Source organism: Phyllopteryx taeniolatus, chromosome 8, assembly GCF_024500385.1.
Source record: "Phyllopteryx taeniolatus isolate TA_2022b chromosome 8, UOR_Ptae_1.2, whole genome shotgun sequence".
NCBI lineage: Eukaryota > Metazoa > Chordata > Actinopteri > Syngnathiformes > Syngnathidae > Phyllopteryx > Phyllopteryx taeniolatus.
In genome coordinates, this window is record NC_084509.1 from 29517414 (window position 1) to 29542215 (window position 24802).

General features: G+C 45.0%; 2 protein-coding genes across 15 annotated transcripts in view; one reads left to right on the top strand and one right to left on the bottom strand.

The window, feature by feature from the left end:
• robo2 (roundabout, axon guidance receptor, homolog 2 (Drosophila)) overlaps positions 1 to 5743 on the top strand; it is a 298134-nt gene extending 292391 nt beyond the window's left edge. For all 10 annotated transcript variants that reach the window (XM_061781153.1, XM_061781161.1, XM_061781159.1 and 7 more), the window contains 3 exons: positions 145 to 387; positions 1918 to 2112; positions 2963 to 5743. In XM_061781153.1, the coding sequence (XP_061637137.1) occupies positions 145 to 387; positions 1918 to 2112; positions 2963 to 2964 (440 nt within the window). In that variant the 3' untranslated portion in view covers positions 2965 to 5743. The remainder of the gene's footprint in view (positions 1 to 144; positions 388 to 1917; positions 2113 to 2962) is intronic.
• Positions 4514 to 24802, bottom strand: part of robo1 (roundabout, axon guidance receptor, homolog 1 (Drosophila)) — a 231538-nt gene continuing 211249 nt past the window's right edge. For all 5 annotated transcript variants that reach the window (XM_061781148.1, XM_061781149.1, XM_061781151.1 and 2 more), the window contains 5 exons: positions 23781 to 24262; positions 23473 to 23628; positions 21170 to 21427; positions 20182 to 20375; positions 4514 to 5662 (listed from right to left, as the gene is read on the bottom strand). In XM_061781148.1, the coding sequence (XP_061637132.1) occupies positions 5447 to 5662; positions 20182 to 20375; positions 21170 to 21427; positions 23473 to 23628; positions 23781 to 24262 (1306 nt within the window). In that variant the 3' untranslated portion in view covers positions 4514 to 5446. The remainder of the gene's footprint in view (positions 5663 to 20181; positions 20376 to 21169; positions 21428 to 23472; positions 23629 to 23780; positions 24263 to 24802) is intronic.

A 24802-nucleotide genomic window follows, 5' to 3' on the forward strand; every position in this document is an offset into this window, starting at 1 on the left:
CTAATAGATTTTGTTAGCTGGGTTTTCTTACCATTCAAAATAGTTCCCAGGTGTCTTAACCCTTACATCGTGTTTGGATTTGAATAGTTGTCCACTTGAGTGACTTTTGAATCAATGAGGTTTTGTGGGTTTCTTTGCAAACAGACCTACCTCCGCCACCCGAGCCCCCGCCCGGCCAGGGCCAGACTCGGGCCCAAACAGGTCGCTGCATCAACGGCGTGATCCCCCCTCCGGAGAGGAAGGCGACGTCCCTGGAGCGCCCGCCCGTGTCCGGTGCGCTGGACGACAGGCAGATGGCACGCGCCGCTCTGGAACATCATCGCCAGGCTCAAGAGCGACCGGGCCCCACGGAGAGAGCCGACGACGGTCGCAGAGGCCACAAAAACGGTACGTGGAACGTGCCCGGTAGCGCCACCTGCAAAGCTAGTCGAAAATATCCCCGGACACCAGTTTTATCGATCAACATGAAACAGGGTGGACCTCTACTGTAAGATGACCCGCGCACACATTTTACAAATAAGGCCCAATCGGAAGCAGGCACGCCAGTTGACGTGGAGACATGCGGCATCTGGAAGATCTGGCCAAGATCCCGTCTCAAAGCTGGATTTTTCTGCTTTCCTGCATGCAAATGCTCTGATCCACAAAGCCAGGTGGTGAAACAAAGATCTCGTGAAAATGCATGCCGTTAGCGTCACACCTCAACCTTTCACTATTGCTCCACTTTTCTCTGTTTTCATTTCCATGTCAACCTTTTCTACTTCATCAAACAGTTGAGTGCGGCAGTCAGGGGCTTTGCTCTCTCTTTCTTGCTCGTCCTGTGTGAAAGTTATCACTCATGCTGCAGTGTCATCAACAGATGGCACCGTCTGACACTTGTGCTGGCTTCCCCAAATGTCCCCCTTGTGCCCCTCACCTCCTCTCAGCCTCCAAAAAGCGCCCCCTAGACCACCCGCCTCCCTCGTTGATGCCGCTGCCAGCGTTTGGCAGGCTTCGCTCCGCGCAAACTGCCGGGAAATGACTTTGGCGTTTATTGTTGGCGCGACGGCGGTAGACGGAGCGAGCGCCCCATCTGGGCGAGCCAGTCTCAAGTGGGCGCCCCCCCCCCCCCCCCCCCCCCCCCCCACACACACACACACACACCTACCCCCCCCCCCCACATTTATCTGCTTGTTATTGGCGGTAGCGAGGCTGGTGGTGTTTGGAGGCTACCGTTATCATCGTCGTTCTTGTTGTCATGGGACTATTACCGTTGTTGATACGGCTGTTGTTGTGCCCATTGTTCTCACGTCCCTCCATCCTGTTTTCTTTTTCTCTTTCTCTCTCACTTCCTCTCCTCTGTCTCTCCATTTCAGCCCAACCGGTTGAGACGGTTCCCCTACAGAGCCTGGATTGTGTTTGAGATTTCTTAGAGGGAATTTTTCTTTGTGCTCGCTTATGTGGGGTTCAGATGGTTTTGTTGAATGTTTGAGCAGTTTGGTTCTCGACCTGCACAATGTGTAAAGTGCCTTGAGATAACTTCTCTTGTAAATTGCCGGGATTTCAATCAAATTGACTGCACTGACTTTACCGACCCTCTCCAAGGCCCTCTGATGCGAACATCAGAATCCGCCGGCATTTGCGGCTCGACACAGATGTGCTGTCTACGCAAATCGAGCCCGCCGTGTCAAAGTTGCACACGAGTCACCGCAACGGACGACAGTGTGTCATGCCACTGCCACCAACTGGTCAGCTTTTGTGACTAGAAAATATGTCCTCAAAGTTAAATAATATCTGTCCACCCTAGTAACTGATGCGCGATGTTGACATCAAGACTCGGGGAAGAAAATTGCTTATGAAGGGTTGTCCACCGTGGCGACTGATGCGTAACTTTGCAATTGCACCGAATGTTTCATCGTGTCCGTATGTTTGCGTCCTCAGAGGAAGCTTGCCTGCCGTACCATAAACCGTCCTTCCCGTCCCCGGGCGCCCACAGCTCGTCGGGCACCGCCTCCTCCAAGGGCTCGACGGGGCCCCGCAAGACGGACGGCCCCCGGCAGCCGCAGCAGTGGACGGCCATGGAGCACGCCGACTTCCTGGGGACCAACGGACAAGGGCAGTACTCAGGAGAGTTATGTAAGTTCGAGCAACACCGTCGTCCTGTTTTTAGAGGCGCAACTTCTAAGGAATTTACGCTGGTGTTGTCCACAATTTACGGTCGTCATCTTATTTCAAGCCACGCAGTCACGAACTCGCACGAGAGTTCGGTCGGCTTCGGTCACATTGCTCGGTGTGCGCCAGGATTTCATTTCATTTTAAGACCCGGATGTTTGTTCTTAAGTTTTGTTTTCAACCCATCACATTTACCCTAAGTCTTATTTTGACTTGTGCGACGTGGGTGTTTTACGATACCTTCACAACAACACTTGTTGGGTGATTTATAGTAATTTTATTCTAACGTGCATCATTTTTGAGGGATTTAATGTCATCTTATTTTAACCTGTACTGCCATTTTATCGGCACAATATTGAGTTGTCTCTTATTTTGAAGATATTTATAATTGTTTTGTTTGAATCTGCATATTTTTATTTTATTTTTTTACCTGCTCAACTTTTGGGAGTCTTATGATAATTGCTGCAACTTTTGCAGGATATAAAATAGTCGTGTGCGCAACTTTTTAGGAATTCACAATCGTCTTATTTTAACGTGTGCAATTTTGGGGTGTTTTGCAGTCGACCTTTTTTAACTCGAGACTTTTGAAGGATTTCCTGTGATGTTGCAGTAGTCTCATTTTAAATTGCACAAAATTTGGATGTATTACGGTAGTCTTTTTTTTTTTTTGGATGGATTGAAAGTCGTCAAACGTTTCGGGCGGAAGTCTGGGTGTTTTGTGGTCATCTTATTTGATTGAACCTGTGTGACTTTTGGGGGAAATTTCCTTGATTTCAATTTTCACGTACTGTACGATATTGTTTTCCTCTGGCAGAGTGTTCCACTTGGCTGATGATCTGGCAAAACGAACGACAGTGACGCCCCGCCCGCCCCCCCGACCTCGCAGCCCACCCCCCTCCTCGTCGTCGTCAGGGGCGACGACGAGGACGTCTTGTCCGTCCTGGTTTTGTCATCTTTGTGGACTGAGGGGCGGACACCCCGGTGGCAGGAACGGCGGGGTCGTCACGAGCGTGCATATTTGACGTACGATGTATAGACACAGACATATTGTACATCTCACTATGGTTTTGGTCTTTTCTTCTTTTTGTCCGAAAAAACACACACTTCCTGGTGACCGCCCTTTTTTAAAGTTGTAAATATCTTCTTTCAACTTGCTGTTGCTATGCAAGCCTCCAACAATTCCTTTTTGAATAATTTGGGTTTATTATTGTATTATATGTGAATGGTGTGGCTGCTGTGCCATAAAATTGTCGTTTTTTTTTTTTTTTTAAAACAATCTGTTCATAGTTGCCATTAATTATTGTACTTATTATTATTATTATTCTGATTAATTATTGTTTTTTGCACTGCAACTTTTTGGTGATAAGCACAAAAAAAGACCATAGCTCCTGCTGACATGAAGAAGAAGATGATGTGAAGATGTGAAGAGGAGTTTCTGTACTGTAAAGAGAAGAAGAATTATATACAGAGAAATGTACAGAGATGTTTTGTTTTTAAAGCTTGGCGGCAAGTCGAGGCAGACAGGAAGTTCCCGAGGCTCGGAGAGGAAACTGTCACTTTAAGGCCACCGATGACATGGTCGATGCTCATTTTGTTTTCACATTTTGACTTGGTTTTTTTCCTGATTTGATGTTTGAGCACTTATGCAAATGTGGAGCGTCGCCAATTGTTTACTTTCATTTACGGTTTTTATTTGTCCATGTCTTTTCTTTTGGCTTATTGTTGAGGAGCACTTAGCTTGTTTTGCGCCAACATTTATGTTCCCCGCCCTCATCCGAGCCACTTGCACATCGGCCGCCTGTGCGCAGCTTTGACAAGTTCCTCGTTCAATCCCGACCGAGATTTGAACATCGTGAACGTCGGAAAGCCTGACACGCGTATGCACACGCGCGCACACAAACATGCATACACACACACACACACACACACAGCCGTTTGCCGACGACTAAATCCTGCTGCTTTACAATGTTTTTTCTTTTAAGTTTCACATTCAGGATTTTTGTCGATTGTAATTTTTTTTTTTTACAAATTTATTTTTTATTACAAGAGTAAAGTCGTCCATTGTTCAAATTAGGATGATGATTGAAAATAAAGTCATAAGTCCACAAATGGAATTTTCACATTCATTCTCGTAAAAAATTGCATTTACATTTATTTACCTGTGATCTTACTTTAATCTCATTAAAAAAAATGTTTTTTTTTTTACTCCTAATATTAAGGCTTTTTAACATCATGGCCCTTATTGTAATGTTGCAACTTTATTCACTAATTGATTCTTGTTAAATGGAACGTGCCACTTTATTTCTTGGAAAATTGTATTCTTTTAATCATAACAATAATCAACAACATTTTATAGAACAAAAACTGTTATGGAAAAACGTGTAATTTAATGAAAATCAATTCAGAATATTACCAAAATGAAATCAACATTTTAAAAAGTGAGATATAAAAGTTCGAATATAATGCAAAAAAAAAGTCTTCATTTTACAAGAAAAGGGTACAATTTTCAGACAATGCATTTGTAATGTTATGTAAAAGTTCCCAATGCGAATACAATTGCAATTTTAGGAGAATGAAGTTGTAATATTATGAGGAAAAACACGTAATTAATGAGTATGAATGCGTCCTTTTCAATGCCCGTGCCGTCTTATTTCAAGAAGCTTCGCGCGTGCGCACTCACGCAACAATCCAACATCAGATGATGTCGTCCTTGTTTCTTTGTTTGCCTTTTGCCAAAACGCTGCTGCTTTACAACACCGTTTTCAATGTTCATGTTCAGGATTTTTATGCTTCGATGACAGTTTTTTTTTTTCATATACCGCTAAAGGGTTCAAAGGTTGTTGTGATGGTTCATTCATTTAAATCGGCACAGTGGCCAGTGTTTCTGGAAATGAGGTGCACGAGCGTATCTCAGGTTATTTTACAATTGTTTGTGGTGTTTATGTATATATATATATATATATATATATATACATATATACACCTATACGATATATCCATACGCAGTCCCCCACATTCCGACAAAAAAGAAGACCAAATTGAAATTTCTAATGTCTAATAATCGTGTTTCCCTTTCTTTTACGTTGACACCACAACCTCCTTTTGTATTTATTTAAAAAAAAAAATGCTGATAAAAAGTATTGTGGAATATGCATAACAATTTGTGGTGTATGAAATGTTTTTTTAATTTTTTTTTTTTTTGAGTGTTTGAGGAGGAGCCAAAATTCTTGACTCTTTTTTTTTTTTTCCCCGATATTGTTGGTTCTTTGTAGCCTTTCTTGTGTGTGTTGCCTTTTTCTTAATAAAAAAAAAAAAAAAAAAAAGAAAAGAAAAGGAAAAAAACTGGTTCAAAAAGTGGTCGGGTGTAATCTTTGTGTACAGTCCCGATCCGCCGTTCGTTCATTTGGTTTGTAAGCCACCTCCTCTTCCTCCTCTTCCTCCTCCTTCTGTATTCACTTGCATGTCCTCCTCGTCCCCAAAAAGAATTGACGGTCGTACACATCTCGCCATGTTCCTGTAAGATACAAATGATCCGTGTTCTTTTTGTTGCCCTTGTACCCGCCTCAATATCAAATAAAATATTTTTGAAAAAGGATGCCGTCTCCCAGAGCTTAACTCGCAGATCAAATCAAGTTTACAAATCAACAGCGATTTGGCAGATTTGTTTTTCTTTTAAATTTCTACTTGCAGTATAACAATTTTCTTCTTTCAAAAAATGTTTACTTTTTTCCCCCTCATAATATAAGGACAAAGTCCCTCCCAAAACATTCTTGAGTCATTTCTGATTTTTGTGCGAGGAACAAAGCATGGAAGTTGCACACAAATTGTTACAAGAAAAGTCATCATTTTACCAATATAATAATAATGATACATAATGACAAAAATTGCAATAAATAACTTTATTTTTGTAAAATGACAAACGTATTGGTATATTTCAACTTTATTATTGTAATATTATGACTTTATAAAGGTACATTATAGCATTTTCTTGTAAAATTACAACTATTATTCTCATTTTATTATTATTGTATTACCTTCTTATTCCGGTAATAATACAAGGAGGAAGTCAATGAATTGCAAAATTTGTTGTGATATTATAGGAAAAAGTGCAATTGCACTTTACCAAAATGAAGCGGCGTCATTTTACAAGAGTTGCTGATTAATTTTGGAAACATGGAATAATGTATAATGCACAATTTCGACAATATTGCTTATATGACAACCCAGATAAGTGAATGTCCCATCCAAAAAAAAATGACCATCAAAATGACCAGGATGAAAGTGTTCCAGAGTCAGTGTTCTTTTTCTGTGTTCAAACGTGTAAAACTTCTAGGCTGCACCTCAAGTGGGTGCTTGGAGGTCATACTAGGAAAAATAGGTCATGTTGGGCACGTGACCAGAAAGAGCCAATCACAAGCGTCGGCTGCAGAAGGAGGAAGTGATATGGAGAAAAAAAATGAAAAGAAAATCTTTTTCAAATTGTAATGGTGGCAATTTCCAAAAGCAACTGTAATTGAATGACACAGCAATGTCATGGATCCCAATTCCATCCATTTTGGAATTCAATGGCGTCATCTCCTTCCATTTCTCCATTTAGCGTTGTTGTTTCTTGCTGCGGCAGAAAAGTGAAACCGCTTCGCGACTTTCCGAGCGACAAAAAGAAAAGAACATTTCCCCTTCGATGGCACGGACGCCCAGTGAATTCAAAGGTCGCGACCCGTTCACCAAACTCAACAGCGGCCCATTTTACACCCCTTCTTCTGCAGGTGCCCGTGGGGGAGCGTGGGGGGGGGGGGGGATCCACTAATGGCTTTCGGCGCTCTTTTGCAGACACAGCAACTTTTGCCTCTATTTGATCTCCAAGACTTTCTCACCTCTGCAACGCAAATATGCAATTTGCTCCTGTCTACTTCCTGTGTTTGTGTGTGCGTGTGCGTGTGCGCGTGTGTCCAGCCACGCAGCTTGAAAGCTGAGCTCAGCAGGGAAACAAAAATGTGTTCAGCAGGAAGTGCAAGTTGGTTTGTTTAGGGTTTCAAGCCAAATTTAGGTTTTGAAGTAAGGGTGTCAAAAACAAAAAAAAGCAGCTTTAGAGTTTCAATGAAGGTTTTAAGTGCGCCTTTTGATGAGGTTTTCAAATTGGCGTTTCGAGCTTTAGTTAAGGATTTCTTAAACAATTGTCAAGGTTTCAAAACGGGGTTCGGGATTTAAAAGGCATGGTGAGGAAGTCAAAGTAGGGTTTCAAAACTTTTGAATGAGGGTTTAAAAAACAGAATTAGGGTTTGAAAGTAGGTGTTCAAGCTATGGTTAGAGTTTGGAGTTCAAGGCGGCAATAGGGTTTCTAACTCTGGCTAAGGTTTCAAATTAGGATTGAAAGCCAGAATCAGGGTTTTAAAGTAGGGTTTTAAGATGGATTTCAAGTTGGGCTTTTAAATCAGGGTTTGAAAGTAGAGTTTCAAACGGTGGTTGAAGTTTTAAGTTAGGTCTTCAACGTGGTGATAGGGTTTCTTACTGGGGTTAGGGGTTTCAATCGTAGTGAAGGTTTGAAAGTAAGGTTTCAAACCATGGTTAGGATTTCAAGTTAAGGTTTCATATAATGGTTAGGGTTTCAAATTAGAGTTTCAGGCTCAGGGTTTCAAAGAACTGTTAGCGCAGGGGCGGAGCTACATGGTGGCCAGGTTAGGGTTTGTGTTTAGGGTTAGGTTAGCGCTTTAGCATTAGCGTTAGTGGCAGATTTTTGTGATACATATTCTAATTTGGTGACCTATCCACTAACTATAACAACGCAATCGTTTATTCGGGGTTAACCGGTGGCGGCAGGTGTGTGCTGACTCCCATCTCACGTGAGTTTGAACGTGATTTGTTGATTGTGAGCACAATCGAGCAAGCGCATGATCTCAATTGTTTATTCTCACGTAGCCTCCGCGAAACATTTGGGAATGATTGATGTCGGGCTCCTTTTTTTACATCGCAAAAACCTGCCATTTGAACAGCGCTGTGCATACTTTTGATATCCGCTGCCGATAGACAGCTAGATAGATAGACGCGTGGATAGATGGATTCACGGCGAATTCATTATTGAGCACGATGTCGCTTCGTTTGATTGATGTTGTGTGTTAAACAACTCAGCAGGAGAACACGCGCACACACAGAAAAAACCTTCTCAATGAAAGCTTGATTTGCACTTGGACAATCTTTAAAATTTGATGTGATTTTACTATGTTTAAATGTCATTTACACATAGCGAGAAACAGTCGTAATTGGGGTATCAAATTAGGGTGTCAAGCCTGAGTTAAGGTTTCAAACCAGCGTTTGAAGTCAAGGTGAGGTTTTTAGTTAGGGTTGGAAGCCGGGGTTAGGGTTTGAATTTGCGTTTCAAGCCACCGTTAGCTTGTTGTAGGCTTTGAAGCCAGGTTTAGAATTTCAAATGATGGTTCCAAGCCTTCATTAGGGTTTCAAAGAAGGCTTTCAAATTAGCCCATAAATTATGGTTTTAGGAGAGGATTCGGGTGTTTAAATTCGGGCGGGGTTAGGGTATTGTTAAGTTTTAAAATGATGGTTCGTTTTTACCACAGTAAAATAGTTGTTGATGTTTCAATGTAGGGTTTCAAGTCAGTCATAGCCAGTGCTATGGTTACAAATGATGGTTTCAAGCCTGGGTTAGGGTATAAAATTGGGGTTTTAAAGTAGGGTTTGATGTCAAGGTTAGATTGTATTGTTAGGGTTTCAAGCTAGGGTTAGGCTATTGTAAGGTTTGAAGTCAGCTCTAGAATTCCAAGATCGGGTTTAAAATGATGGTTCCAAGCCTTCATTAGGGTTTCAAAGAAGGCTTTCAAATAAGGGTTACGGTATAAACTAGGGTTTCAAGCCAGGGTTAGGGTTCGCAGCTCGGGTTTGAAGTTAGTGTTTTAAGACAAGGTTAAGCTTTCAATTCAAGTTTTCAAGCCAGGGTTAGGCGAAAAGATTTTCAGCCAGGGTCGGGGTTTCAAGTCAGGTTTAGGGTGTCAAGGTACATTTTGTCACGTTAATACAAAAGGGTGCCACGTAAACCGTCTTGTTTCCATGGCAACATGCAGCAGAGGCCTCTGCTGCCCAACACTGCAGAGAAAGGACGGGGTCACCGGCGGATTGGATTTGAATGCTATCAGGTGTGCGTGTGTGTGTGTGTGTGTGCGTGTTTTAATACGAAAAACAAGCGCAGGGTTGGCGCTGTCTCCCAATTCGTCGATGAGTTTGTTCATCACGGAGGACAGCAGATGGCGTAGCTGCTGCTTTAATTGAACTCTTGATTAGCCAGACATCTGCTTGCTGATTTGGTTTTAGACAAGCCCAATTCCAATTCCGATGAAGTCGGGACGTTGTGTTAAACATTAAGAAAAAGACAATACAATGATTTGCAAATCCTGTTCGACCTATATTTCATTGAATACACTACAAAGACGAGATATTTCATGTTCAAACTGCAAATAATCATGAACTTAGAATTTGATGGCTGCAACACGTTCCCCAAAAAGCTGGGACCGGTGGCAAAAAAGACTGCGAAGGTTGAGGAATGCTCATCGAACACCTGGAACACTTGGAACATCCCGCAGGTGAACAGGCGAATTGGGAACAGGCGGGTGCCATGATTGCTTCCCTCAATTGCTCAGTCATTCACAAGCAAAGATGGGGCGAGGTTCACCGCTTTGTCAACAAGTGCGTGAGAAAATAGTCGACAATGTTCCTCAACGTACAATTGCAAGGAATTGAGGGATTTCATCATCTACGGTCCATAATATCATCAAAATCTGGAGAAATCACCGCATGGAAGCGGCAAGGCCGAAAACCGACATTGAATGCCCGTGACCTTCGATCCCTCGGGCGGCACGGCATCAAAAACCGACATCAAAGTGTAAAGGATATCACCGCGTGGGCTCAGGAACACTTCAGAAAACCAATGTCAGTCAATACAGTTCGGCGCGACATCCGGAAGTGCAACTTGAAACTCTACTATGCAAAGCAAAAGTCATTCATCAACAACACCCAGCTTCTCTGTGCCCGAGCTCATCTAAGATGGACTGACACAACGTGGAAAAGTGGTCTGTGGTCCGACGAGTCCACATTTCAAATTGTTTTTGGAAATTGTGGACGTCGTGTCCTCCGGGCCAGAGGAAAAGAACCATCCGGACTGTTATGGATGCAAAGTTCAAATGCCAGCATCTGTGACGGTATGGGGCTGTGTTAGTGCCAATGGCATGGGTAACTTCCACATCTGTGAAGGCACCATTCATACTGAAAGGTACATACAGGTTTAGGAGAAACATACGCTGCCATCCAAGCAACGTCTTTTTCATGGACGCCCCTGCTTATTTCAGCAAGACAATGCCAAACCACATTCTGCACGTGTTACAACAGCGTGGCTTCGTAGGAAGAGAGTGCGGGTATTAGACTGGCCTGCCTGCCGTCCGGACCCGTCTCCCATTGAAAACGTGCGGCGCATTATGAAGCGTAAAAGACGACGCCGGAGACCCCGGACTGTTGAACGGCTGAAGCTGTACATCGAGCAAGAATGGGAAAGAATTCCACCTTCGAAGCTTCAACAATGAGCGTCCTCAGTTCCCAAACGTTTCTTGAATGTTGTTAAACGAAAAGGTGACGTAACACAGCGGTGAACATGACCCTGTCCCAGCTTTTTTGGAACTCGTTGCAGCCATCAAATTCCAAGTTAGTGGTTATTTGCTAAAAACAATCAAGTTGATCAGTTTGAACATTCAATATCTTGTCTTTGTAGTGTCCATCCATCCAGCCGCTTCTCCTCACTCGGGTCGCAGCCTATCCCGTGTCATCGATCAAATAGAGGTCGAACATGATTTGCAAATCATTGTATTGTGTTTTTATTGATGTTTAACACAACGTCCCAACTTCATTGGAATCGGGGTTGTGCATTTATTACAGAAAACAAAACCAAAAAGGACAAAGAGAGGCCTCAGTTGGAAAAATGCAACATGAACGTCTGACAATTAAAGTCACGGATCGTTTCTAAAATATTTCATTCTTACATGTTTGCCAAATGCATTGAGAAACATGATTTTACAAAATTTCAGATTTTTTTCCTGTTAGGTAAGGTAAGAACAAAACGACTTTCGACGAGGGCGTTCGATCACGTTACGGCGATGCATTGGCTCCCGGTCCAACTGAGATGCGATTTGAAGGTTTTCTTACTTCCACGTGAAATAGGACACTTCCCTATCTTGCGGACTTAGTTCGCTCACGACACCCTGACCCTTCTGGCGACTCCGTGAGCTACTCTGGAACGCGGAAATGAGAGCTGCTACCTCAGTAGAAATGTTTAAATCTCGACTTCAGACTTCTTTTTCGACTCTCTCGGTTATTTAAATCACATGTAGTATGCAAGTTGCCTTACCCCGTGACATGGGGATTTGAGCCTGTTTTACTGCCACTTTTCCTCTGCTTGGAGAGGAGCTAGGTGGGGATGACGGAATCTGAGGCTGTAATTTTATGGATTCTGCACCGACCGACCGGGACGAGATCTGAGGCAGACCGCTTCCCCGGAGGCGTTGCCTCAACCGACCGGGTCAGGTCCTGCCGAAGAACCGCTTTTTCCCGTCTCTTTAAATGAGCTCTTGCGCTATTTTCAGTGACATTGTACAGCGTCATCACAAGTGATAGATGTTGCCTACTCGACATCGATTGCAGCCTGGTCTTCCATCTGCAATGGCTTCTCCAGGTTTCTTCTCTTTTCCCCAAATTGGGTTTCAAGTTTTTCCTGGCACAGTCGGGGAGTTCAGATAAGAAGATGTCACAGATTTTTGTCAGCTGTGGGCCTGCGAAGCCCTTTGATCATCTTGTCCACACAGGCAACGACCACATCCCATTCGTCTGAGCGTATTTCCCAGAGGAGGTGTGGCTACGATGCTTTGGATGTACGACAACAAAAGCAGCCGAGAGACGCAAAAAAATGTCGCGTGTGCCTCCTCCCGGAAGGCGAATGAATAACGTCGCCGCTTTGACCGGAAGGGGTGGGGTCAGGAAACCTTTCACCTTCTTCCCTTGAAGGCCTTCACAACCCCTGAATGAGTCACACGATAAGACACGGGCACTATTTCTCCTGGAAATGAAATGATTCACCTCAGCAGCTCTCTACGTGTCTCCGCTCCTAAAGATGAGATATGGAAGGGGCGGCGGCAAAGGGTGGGTGGCCGAGGCAGAGGTGGGGGGGGGGGGGGGGGGGGGGGGCACGTGTGGGAGGCGTAAACACGGCGGCGGCGGCATTCAAGTCAGGCAGGAAGCCAAGCCTTTAGAAATGCATCTTTGTCGCTATTATGCTTCATAATTTGAATGGCGCGTGGGCGCACGACTTGTACAAGGAGGGACGGGTGAGGGGGGCCGGGATTAAAAACCAGCCCCCCTCAATGATGTGTGTCACTGAAGCAGCAAATTAACACGATGAGATGGAGGAATGTCGAGGAGACGCAAGGAAATGATGCAAAGATGTCCCTTTTTTCTTTGCCTGTTAAAAGCGCCGTCTGTACAGCTGCCTGAATATTGAAGTCGTCAAATTTGTCTGGCAATATGAGCTTGAAACTTGGCATGAAGCAAGCTCCTAGATTGGGCTACCGATTCACTCATTCACTGCCAAGGACGCTTATATTCGTCAAGTGGAATTCAACCGTTGACCGTTTTACTCCAAATGTATTAGTGCATCTGGCCTCGAAGGCAGTGGTGGTTCTTGGGGGCCGGGGAGGGGGGTAGTGCTTGCCCCCCTGTTCATTTATGGATTTTCATGTACCAACCAAGTTGATTTTTGACTGGACTGTTGTCTGGTCCCTCTGGAAAAAATCCTCGGCCCCAGTCTGGCCACCCCACTAAAATCGGTCTAGCACCGCCACTGCTTGGGTGCATCTGTTTGAATAGTTCTCTTCAAAAGACAATATTGTCAAAACTCGTTGTGCTCTGTCGTCAAGGAGATAAGGAAGGGCCCACTTATGCCGAATAGGAGAAATGTTTCATCTGTGTTTTTTTTTAATCAGATCAACATTGGGCGATGTATAATTAATCTAAACACTTGTAACAAGTGTGGCTCATTAAATAACGTATTAACAAGATATGATGAGGGGGAGGAATTAGGAGGAATATGAGATGATCGGATTAAAAAAATAAAAAAAAAGCGTTTGGAGTCAGAGCGCAAACACTTCCTGTCGAGGCCGAGCGGGTCGACACGGCTTCCAGTGACTTCCTCGAGGAGTTTCACGCCGCGAGCGCACATCTCACGCGCCAACGAACACGAGACGAAGTGGCAAGGACGCGGAGGTCGGGTCCCGGCGCAACATCGGCCGCCGCGTCTGAGCTCAGCCGAGCTGACGGGCCGGAAATGGGAGATGAAAATGAGACCCGGCAAACTCTTACGTAACTCTTACTCTCTCTTACGTTACCATGAGAGCTCTGTTCCATAAACAATGACAAAGAGCACATTCAAAGTTTGTTGCTTCCGATCAAGGAAAAAAAAAGTTGTGGCTTTTAAAATCTGAGGTTTTTTTTTTACGTCAGCGTTAGGGTTTCAAGTTGCCACGGTTTCGATTTCATACAAAGGTTAGGTTTTCGAAATGGATGTTTCAAATTCAGGGTTTAGGGTTTGAAGCCAGGGTTAGGGTTTCAAACAACACTGAGGATTTCATTTTAGTCTTTCAAGTCACGGTTTGGCTTTCCAACAAGATAGCGTTAGGGTTCGGAATCAAGTCAAGAGTAAGGTTTCAAGTTAGGCTTTGAAGCCGGGAAGGAGGAGCTCAAGTCAGGGTTTTAAGAAAATAGAATAGATTCGATTCGATAGATAGATAGCATGGAAGAAGCTCCGAACGGACTCAATAGCACTAAGCCAAAACTTCAGAAGCTCGAAACCCTAATTTGATACCCTAATCCTGTCTTGAAACTCTAATTTTGAAAATGAATCCATACTTTGAACCTTCCACATTGGCTTGAAACCTGAAATTGAAAACCTAACCTTTGCTGGAAACCTGACCTTTAACATTGATTTGAACCCTACCACTGACTTGAAAACCAAAATTTGAAAGCATAACACAAGTATTACTATGTTATAACCTACCAAGCCAATTGTTGGTAAATGTTACAAAGAGGTGTGTACTCTTTCCCAGATAGAAAAACAACAACAACAACAACAACAAGCGTGCGACCAATTCCGGACTTCCTGGATGGACTTTGGGAGGTTTTGTTTGTTTGTTTGTTTGTTTGTTTTTGGAGGGGGGGGGGGGGGGGGGGGGGGGGGGGGGGGGGGGGGCCGAGGACGACGAGATCGCAGCCGTCTGCTGCGTGATGGACGACAAGAGGAAATGAAAGAAAGCCCGCGACGTGGTCACCACGCGTCGCGCCAACCGCACGAAGATGAGACGAGGCGCTCAAGTGTGTCAGGAGAAACGAGGCCGCACGCACACAACAAACCGAGGAAATGATTTGTTATGTCCAAATGAGGCAAATCTTTTCCCAAATGTTTAATGTACGAGTACTGAAAGAAATGGATTTTCAACCATATCCATCTTCTGTATCTGTCTGCAAAGACTGAGCCCGTTTTTGTTCCCCCTAACCCTCTTTTCAAAACCGAAGCCTCACTTTGAACCGCGAACACTGACATGAAATTTGAGACTTGACCTGAGAAACCGGACCACAATTTCAAACCTTGACCCTTGTAGGACACCATAATCTGGGGTTCCACTCCTCATTTAAAACCCTAATCCTCACTTGAAACCCTCGTTTGAAACGAGCTGTGCCAGAAAAAGACAAGACTTGGACTCTGAAATAAGGACATTTTGGGTCTTTTTACTGCTGTTAAATGTCCAAAGGTGTCAAATTTGAGCAGAGCAGTCCGAAGTTGTTCCTACTTGGTTCCTCCCCCAACAGACGGCCTCTCGTAACAGCGAGAAGCTAATGAGTGAAGGCGTAATATGATAATAAGATGCACGGTCGCGCACACGCACACACACACTGTTGTGATGTATTAATTGGTGATGCACGTGAAAAATGAGACCACAAAAGCAGTCATTTCCTCCTTCTCTAAAGATGCTTAATTGCGAGCGATCTAGAGAGGAACAAATTGGGCGGGGGGGGGGGGGTGGTTTAGTGCGCGGTAATTATAAAGATGGATTGCAATATACATCATGATAGGGAATCATTCCAATTATGCGCAGGTAATTCCAACTTGGGACCTCATGCTAGTGCCGCTGCAACGGAAAACATCTCAACGGACACTCCATTAGGGACACCTGCATACTGCGTCCAAGAGGCAAGCGCTTGATCGTTTATGGGGGGGGGGGGCTTAGCCCCCAGGAGATGCACAGGATGCGACGGAATGTAGCGTCGGAGTACAAAATTTCACAAACAGCTAACAAAGACCGAGAATTTGATTTGGAAGTTTTTGAACAGATTTTAAAACGCTACTATACCGGGTAAAAGTTCAAAGTCACCGTTAGATTTGTAGTTAGAATGATATCATCAGTTGTTGTTGTTTTTTTTAATACAGTACACAAACGCAGGAAGTATTTTTACAGTATGAAATGTACAAATATTTTTCATTTTGTGTCAAATTGTAAATTTGACATAGAATAATATTTCATTGTTTTATTGTATTCATCATAATGGAACAGAATGAAGTAACTAAGTTGTTTTTTTTCTCTTCTTCTTTCCATTCGCTTGTTTGACCATCACGAGCTCTCCCCCGACCTTAAGCGAGGTCTTCATCCTTTCGCTGCTCGGAGCAGATAAAAGGAACCGCGTCCGATTGGCCGACGGACGTCTGTATCCATTATTATTTGACTTCAACAAAAAGGAGACTAATAAGCAGGACCAATGGTAGCAGAAAGGTTAACCCAATCTAGAAATGTCAGGAGATGAATGCAATTGTTTTGGGGGTTTTGGAACGTCTCGGCCTTTGCACTGCTTCTGGATTTGCGGCCTTCTTTGTTTCTTTGTCTCATCCTCGTTGAGAATTTGAAGCGCTCCTCGGCGGTGTGGCCATGTGACTCCACGAGCGCCGAGGGGGCTTTTACTGGCACAATGGAGTCTGCCGAGTGACTCGCGGGACACAACGTTAGGTACACCTGAACGGAACTACGCCCGCGCAAACACGACCCTCGCCGATCCCGAGTTGAGATCCTAACCCTAATTAGAATCTGTAACCCTAAATTGGACGACTACTTTTGAACGCCCACTTTGGCTTGAAACCCTACTTTCAAACTCCAACCAGAGTGCTTGCTTGAAACCTTCATTTGGAACGATATCCTTGGCACGAAACCCTGACTTGAACCTCAAACCCTGTTTGAAACCCTAATGCAATTTGCAAACACAAATCTGGAATGACAAACCGTTCTTTGAAACCCGAACCCTGTCTGGAAACCTTTATTTGGAACGATAACCCTGGAATGAAACCCCTCTTTGAAAAAGTCATGAAAATGAAGTTATACTACTGTTAAAACAACAAGTTGTCAATAAATGTGAATGTCAGAATTTACAAGGAAACACTAACACTGAGCTGCCCCCCCCCCAAAAAAAGAGACTCTGAGCAGACTTTGGAACATAAGGAGATAAGGAGCAAGTCTGGCCCAGCAGACGGTGGTACGAAGAGGGGCCGCACTTGGATGCTCTTTTCTGGAGATCTCGTCCAGGCTAAGCATCAGTGGCGTCCTCCGTCTGCTTGGCAGGACTGGACCAGGACCAGCAGGACCTTCACGAGAAGAGCCAAAAATGTTCTACCATGACTTGACGCCAGTCAGACTTTCAGAGTCAACTCGGCTATTTGAAAATCAGCATTTTCAAGATACCTCGAAAGAAAGGTTCCCTCCTTCAGGCTTCTGCTTGGAAGCGTCCCAAAATGTCAGCAAAAGCCTACTAGAACATCTAAACTTCACTTGGGAGCTAATCAGAGACCCTCTAAAAGGGGCCCCGTGTGCGCTGACGAGTTTGAACGTGATCGGGTCATTCCGAACACAGCCGCGTCCCCGTTATAAGAGGGTGTGTACACTTCTGCAACCTCCTCATTTCAATTCTTTATTTTTCCTTCCGCTCTTGAAAAGATTTAGAAAACAAAATCAAGTTGTACAGGTAACAAAACAAAAAAAAATTGTAAATGAATTCTCTTGGCCCATTTTCTTATACCGTAAAAAATGTGGCATTTGAGCAGGGGTGTGTGGACTTTTTATATCCACTGTTCCCACCTCTGGACTGAAATTAATGAGTTCTGGAGACTCTTAAAAAAAAAAGATTCTTGACGCGCACGTGCGACGGTGACAACACGCAGATGTCGGCTTAATTGGGACGTTAACGAAGCAGACGGCAGACAATCGCCAAAAGGAAAAAAAACAGTTTCCTTGTTTAGAGCGTCTCGCTTTGAATATCGCGAATGGAGACGTCATTAAAAGGCATGAGGCGTTTCCGAACTTTACATTTTTTTGCTATATACATTTTCTTCACATTTGAAGAGATTCTTCACTTCGTAACATCGCAAACGCAGTAAGGTTCCTTTCTCGGCTTACAATGTCCCAGTTGGATCAGAAATCAGAAATCAACGTTGGGAGTGCTGGTGGGCTTTGGCTAAAGGGTTACAACCAGTTCTGAGGGCCTTCTCATTTAAAGCTGCTGCCGTTTCTATGGTTACCCAAGGCCGAGGTGCACCTTCGGTCACGACGTACTGCTGTGATATTGAATACAGAAATAGACTTTTATGCTCCATCCCTGGATTTCGATGAGCTAAAATGCAATTTATCGATGTCTTTTCTCCTATCGGGGCTGCGTTTGACCCACATCGAGTAGTACCGCTTGTGCATACTAAAAGCTCCTTGTTCAAATCGATCACCGGGGCCTGCCAGAGCGGGCAGACGTATTGATACGCAAACACAACATGAAGTGTGAACGAAGCACAATTAAGTGCAAATTAGGCCGCGAGGGGCCTCGGTCGCAAAGACGGCGAAAAACTGATAGATATTTACAGATGGAACGCTTGGAAATGTTTCAATTGCTGGCAAAATGATCACACTTACCCGTGTTATCGCGTTAAGTACGTCTGGGATTTGCTCACGAGTCAAACCGTGCGTGAGGTGCGCCCAAACGCGCTCATTTGGGAAATATTGCCTCCCGTCAAACGCACAGAATAATACATTGAAAAAGTATGGAAAGTAGGCGTCATTAAGGGAAAAAAATACGGAAATATTGAAATGTACAAAAAGATGGAAAACAATGGCCCCCCCAAAAAAACAACATTTTAAATAATAGGACCCCAAAATTAGGAAACAAATAAATATACTAGACATAAATATGATCAAATAAATAAGTCAAAAGTGTGCTAAATAATGAGAAAAAAATACACAAATATATTAGATGGCAAAGATAAAACATGAAACAAATAAAAATGAAAATATTGGACAAAAATGCAACATGTACTATAAATATTGATAAATAGATTGAAGTCTTTCGTTTGAAACCCCCAAAAATGGAAATCAAGTCAAAGTACACGTTCCAAAAAGGAGTAGAAGCAAAAACGTCCCGCTAATATCAGCGGCAACTTGTTCTTTGTCCGTTTGTTTTCTATTTGGGCGTGCTGCTACGCTGACACGCAAAAGAAGCAAATCCCAAACTGAAACCAACACATAAGCGCACACACACATGAGTTTGATTTTGTCTTTTATTATTCCTCCATTTTTTTTGCAGTTGTTTTCCTTTTTTTTTTTTTTGCGTTACGAAACAAATGTTTGAAGATGTCCTATGAATAAACAACAGCACCCTTTGCTCCCTTTCAAAAGACCAACGGAGCTCGGTCGCCTCCGGTTTTGTGTTGTCCACCGAAGCAACCTCTTGCTCCTCTCCAGATCCCGCCCCACCCTTTGCCTCCAAGTGACTCCTTTGACAAAACATTCTTTTAAGTGCATTTAGTCGACAAAGGTAAGCCTTTTTGTTTTCTTCCCCCGTCAGGTTCGTGTGCGATCGCTGATATTACGGTCAATGCCAAACAAATATTTACATTGCAGCTGTGATTCACATGAACTGTCCTTTGCCTTTTCTGTACTTTCTTTTTTTTCTTGGGGAATTTCTCGTCACTTGAGAACCGAAGCGAGAGACGAGCCTTCGCAAAAAAAAAATAAAAACAGCTAAACTTATGAACATCATCATCATCATCATCATCATCATCATCATGATTAACTAGACTCCTTTGTCTTAACCTGTGTTTTCCCGCCGGTAAGACAAAAAGGTTAATAGATAAAATGGTTTAAAATAAAGTTTTAGTGATTGTGCTTTTAAAACCAATGTAAAACAAAACAAAAACCAAAGCAAAAAACATTGACGACGACACAAAACATAACAGTGCATTACAAAAAAAAAAGAAAGACAAATCCCAAAGTGGCACACTCTTGAGGTTGCTAAATAATATTGCAATTTACACAATTGGAGGGAAATGATCAAATATTTTGATTTACTGGCATAATAAAATTAGGATTGGCATTTTAAAAAAAACAACCAAAAACAAAACCGGGGAATACAAATGGAGGTACCGCAACGGGACGACGTATGACATGTTGTACGCATATTTACACACGCAAAGTCCAGCCGGCCCTCGCCGCTCGCATCTTTCAGTAACGCTTGTGTGCCGACTCAACCCAAAGTAGCTCGAGAGCCTTTTTTTCCCCCCTGTTTTCACTCCATATTGCATTGGAATGAACCATAAATACCCTCGCGGTGCACTGGAATACACCATTTTTTCCATTTCCTTATCTCTCCAATCGGGATAAATTAGAAGAAAAAAAAAAAGATGACGTCGGCATGTTTTGTAAAGAAATGACGTACGGTGTGGGCGGCAGCTGACATGGCGGTGAAATACTGAGATATTTAGAAGAGAAAACAACCCCCCCCCCCCCCCCCCCCCCCCAAACAAACTAAAAAAACCTCCTTTTCATCTTCTTCAGCTTTCCGCCATCTGGACAAGAAGAGCAAGACGATGACGTTAGCGTCACACATTTTTGTTGCTCGCACAATATTTCGTACCTCAAGCTCTTCATTTCCCGTCTGGAAAGCCGCCACGGTGCCGAGGCTCACGTCGGCGGCGTTCCTGTAGCCGGCGTCGCCTCTCCGCCGCCCCCCCGAGCCCCTGGAGGACACGGAGCCGGAGGAGCTCGGGTCTCGCGGGCCGTTGACCGCCGGGAACTGCGGTCGGCTGTACGGCCGAATGTCCTCTGTACCTGTCGGACACAAACGCTCACCGTTGGACGAAGCCGCACCGAGCTTCGCAGATGATTTCTGGCCACACCCAAGAATGAAAATACAACATTTCGTTTCTTGAAACGGCGCCAAAAATCCTGGTCGCGTAAAGCCTCCTTGTTTGTTTCTCTGTGGCCCGCGATTGGCCGGCGACCGGTTCGGGGTCAACCCCGCCTCCCGTCCGAAGATAGCTCGGATAGGCTCCAGCACGCCCGCGACCCGCGTGAGGAGAAGCGGTAAAAGAAAAAAATGGATGGATGGATGGAAATTGGCTGTCAGGGCCCCCAAAAAAAAAAAATCCTTCATTCGATTTGATTAGTTTTGTGTTTTATGGGCAGTCGTCAACCAAAAATTGAAATGGTTCACCATTTAGCATCGCCTAAAATGGCCGCTTCAAAGCATTCTGGTTCTACTACCAAATTCCATTTGGCTAAGTGAAATTGGCTTCAGGGGCTGAATTTGTCGAAATAAAATCCTTCCTCGAGTTTTGTGATTATTATTTGCTGCCGTGATAAAAACTGAAACCGTTCAAAACTTAGCATCATCTATCTATGTATGTCGTTTGCGATCGGGCAAAGTCCCCAGGACCCTAAAATGCTCAGCAAAATGGCAGACCCCCCGTGTCTATTCAAGCGTGACTTTTTTCGTGCGTCGACTCACGACAGACACGAACGACGACCGCATTTCAAAGTGACTTCAGGGGCTAAAATGACGCTTCAAACGTTTGGTTTCCGAAACCGCCAGGGGGCTCCGGTAAAACCATTTGGTGTGGTACCTGCTTGTTGGCGCCCCCTGTGGCCGCCTTTGCCCCCGTGCGCTTTTTGTCTCTCCTGGACCTCCCTGCGTTCCGACGAGCCGGTTCTGGGGTCCGAGCCTTCTTTGGGTCGGTAGCCCCCCGCTCCCGCCGCCCCTCTCTTGTCTCGACCCTCTCCCGATTTGGGGGAGACCGCCGCCCGGCCCTCCGGGCCCGCCTTGGAGGGATGCGTGGGGGACTTCAGCACCGCCGGGGGGGGGACGGGTGGCGGCGGAAGATCTGCGGGACAAACGACACGATAACCGCTACGTCGCACAATACAAACAAACGGGAAGCAATCCGGACTTCACATTTCGCGAATGGGCAAGGGGAGGATGAACGAGGTGGAGGTGGCAGACAAAAAAGGAGGTCAGCGAGGAGGGGCGCTGCAGATCTTTTGCTTGCCCCCCCACATGCACTGTGCAAAAGGAGGAGGTCAAAGATGGGGCCGAGGCAAGCGGCTTATAAAAAGATTGCAGTGTGTGGAAAGCCACTGGAAGAGATATGAAATCGGAATTTCTAAGAAGAACAATTCAAGCTGCCACTCTATTGTTTTGAATCGATTTAATGTGTCTTTATGGGAGAATATTAAAAAAATCAATCAATCCAAGAATGTATTGGAAGCTAAAAAAAAGAGTTGGGCTTTTTTTCCTCTATATTGATTCAAATCAATTGAAGAATATGCTCACGCTGGAGCAAATAAAAACTTCATAATCATGATAATAACCATTGAGAGTTGACTGATCACAATGCTCTGAAAAAAAATTACATGTTTTTTGAAGCATAGAATTGTACATTCAAAAATACTTGAATAGTATTAACTTTATATATATATATATCTTTTTTTTTTTTTTTTTTTTTTTCCCGTCCAGATCGTGCAAGTGGCTGGACGGGCTGCGGCAGGAGACAGGATGGGTGAGGGGGAGGGCAAGGGGGCGGGGGCTGTCGGCAATAGCCTCCAAATGAAAAACAATCCATTCAGATCAAATGCAATCAGCAGGAGGACGGACGGACGGACGGACGGACGGACTGTCAGGCCGAGCCCTCGCAGCTCAAGGGAAGAGGAAGAGGAGGACAGGAACGGAATATAAGGAAGCGGAAGCGGGGGGCGCGGGGGCGCAGGGGGGCTGAATGTAAAGCCGCCGCTCAGCCGGACATTAAATGTCGCCGTCGAGTGCTTCCGACGCTCGAGGTTCAGCTGGCGCCGGCAGCACATCCGCAACGCCGGACGCTGGACTCCAAATGCTGAGTTGGAGCCACAAAATGTTTGGGGACATCTGATTGAACATCTGTTGTTGTTGTTTTTGTCCAAATCGCAGAACATATGAAATAGTAGCGCGGTGACGATTTGAACAAGCTTTATCTCATCCGTGTTGGGTGCCACACTTGGGTTGTATGATGACAAAATGCATTCGAAATGTTAAAACCTTCTACCGAACGCCAACCACGGATTCTTTGCTTTCTTAATGTGCTCGACTGATTGGTAGTTCAAGGGTCAAGGTCGTCCCATCCCTAATATATATTTAATACAGAGCCGTAGCTCCATTTGTCGAAGTGATTTCTTCTCGGTTCCTAAAGCCAGCCACCGAGACGTGCTGTTGTACGGATGTTGCTGCGCTCCCAGTCACCGAATATTGACATCATTGGAAATGAGCTCAAAATTCACAGAGCACTTGTTCGTGAAATATTGACCATCTGGATGCTATATGTGTGTCAGTATTCTGCCCAACGGCGACAAGAGCTTTTATTCAGTTGTTCTGTTAAAAACGACGGTGCAGACGATCCTCACAGGTCTATTGTGTGTGCGTGGCTCGTAAGGCCATTTTTTTTTGGGATCGGCCCATCTAATCTACTTTATATGAATTTCGCCGAGCAATAAGCAAGAGCAGTAAAAGGGGGGAAAACATGCTACTAAAACTTTATGATGACATTTTATGATCTGTTTTTTATGTTTCTAATCATTTCATCAATTTCATTAACGGGCCGGCCAAAAAGCGGCCGGGCGAGCCCCGCGAGGACTGGAAGCGAGGGAAGACGATTCGCAGACCCGACGTGGCAACGTTTCCCACGTTCGTCGTCCATCTTTGCGGAGAGAATAGAGGCCATTTGCATGCTTGTGGAGTAATGGAGCTCAACGGCTACCGCTGCTATACGCTACGTGAATGTATTTTAGCCACGGACACCAGAGCTCATGTTAGCATTGACCGCTGTCGTGCAAAGCGAGTGAGAGTCAGCCGGGAACCATTGTAGTGTTTTTCCAATGGAGGTGAAGAACGGCGCGCTACCTTCGCTGTAGGCTTCACGTCTCTGGTTCCCCGCGGGCGGGTGTTGCTTCTGCTTCTTCGGAGGCCTCCTGTGCACCGCCGCCATACTCATGCTGCCGTCCGTGGACACCGGGCTGCCGGGACGGCGGCCCGACGGGTTGATTTGGTATTTCCGCGCTGAGAAAGCAAAAGCGGAGCATACGTTATGTCACGGAAGCCGCGTTTGTGCGATCGTCCCCCTGTGGCCTTAAAAATGTCACGTACGATGTTTTGTTCTCATAATAACCTAGCCCCCGTATTTTGCCTTATTACGTCTCTAGTGAACCTACCCGACAGCGCCGCAGCTTCCTGGCCTTGCATTCCGGGATGTTTGGCCACCCGGAGGCCCGAGTACTCCGCGGCAGCCGCTACAGCCTGCGCGAAGTCGGCGTCCGTGAAGAAGGAGCCGTCCGACGAGCTGACGGCACTGGACCTCCCCGAGGAGACGTTATCTTCCTCGGAGGCGGAGCCCCACCCGTTGATCATGGAGCCCGTCACAGAGCTCTCCAGGTCGCCCATGCTGGACGCCGGCGTCTGCTCGATGCCCCGCAGCAGCAGCCGGCGCGGGTGCATCTGCGGGTGGTGGGGGTGCGCGTGGGGGTGGGTGTGGTGGTAGTGCATCTTGGCCACGTCGGCATCTGTGTCCTCCTCCTCCTCCTCGTCTTCCTCAGGTATCTCCTCTTCGTCGTCCTCCTCCATGCCATCCAGGGGGCTGGCGATGTAGCCGTATGTGTGTGAGGGTGAGAGGGGCGGGGGGCTCACAGCGTGGCGCCTTGCAAGTGAACAAGTGAGGGCCCGGTTGAGGAGAACGTTAACAAGCATCGCTCAAACCGAAGCTACAGCGCCAACCCCAAAATGGGCTCGGCACCAACGGTCATTTTTGGTAGCCATGTCTATCATGAGGAGACCCACAAAAAAGTCTCAAGAAAAAGACGGAGGAAGGCTGACCTTTTGGTTTGAAAAGAGTCATACTGCTCATTTCCATACAAACTTGGCCAACAGATTTGGATTTTTCTGATCGCTACTAAATTTGAAACTGGTTTATTGTCAGATGGTGAAAGAGTTGAGTTTTTGTCAGCGCCTGTGCAAAAAAAGCCAAAATTGAAAGTGAATTGACACATTGGTAAAATCAACCGCCTGCCTTTTGAAATTTTTTGGGATTTTTAATTTGGGATTTTTTTTGTTTTTATTCAGCTTATGAAGCCAGATTCACTTCGGAACAAGACATTTTTTCGACCCACAAAAACGTCTCAAGAACCCATCCCTGCCACTGGAACTCCGGCATTTTGGCCATTTCTGTGAATCCTTTCAA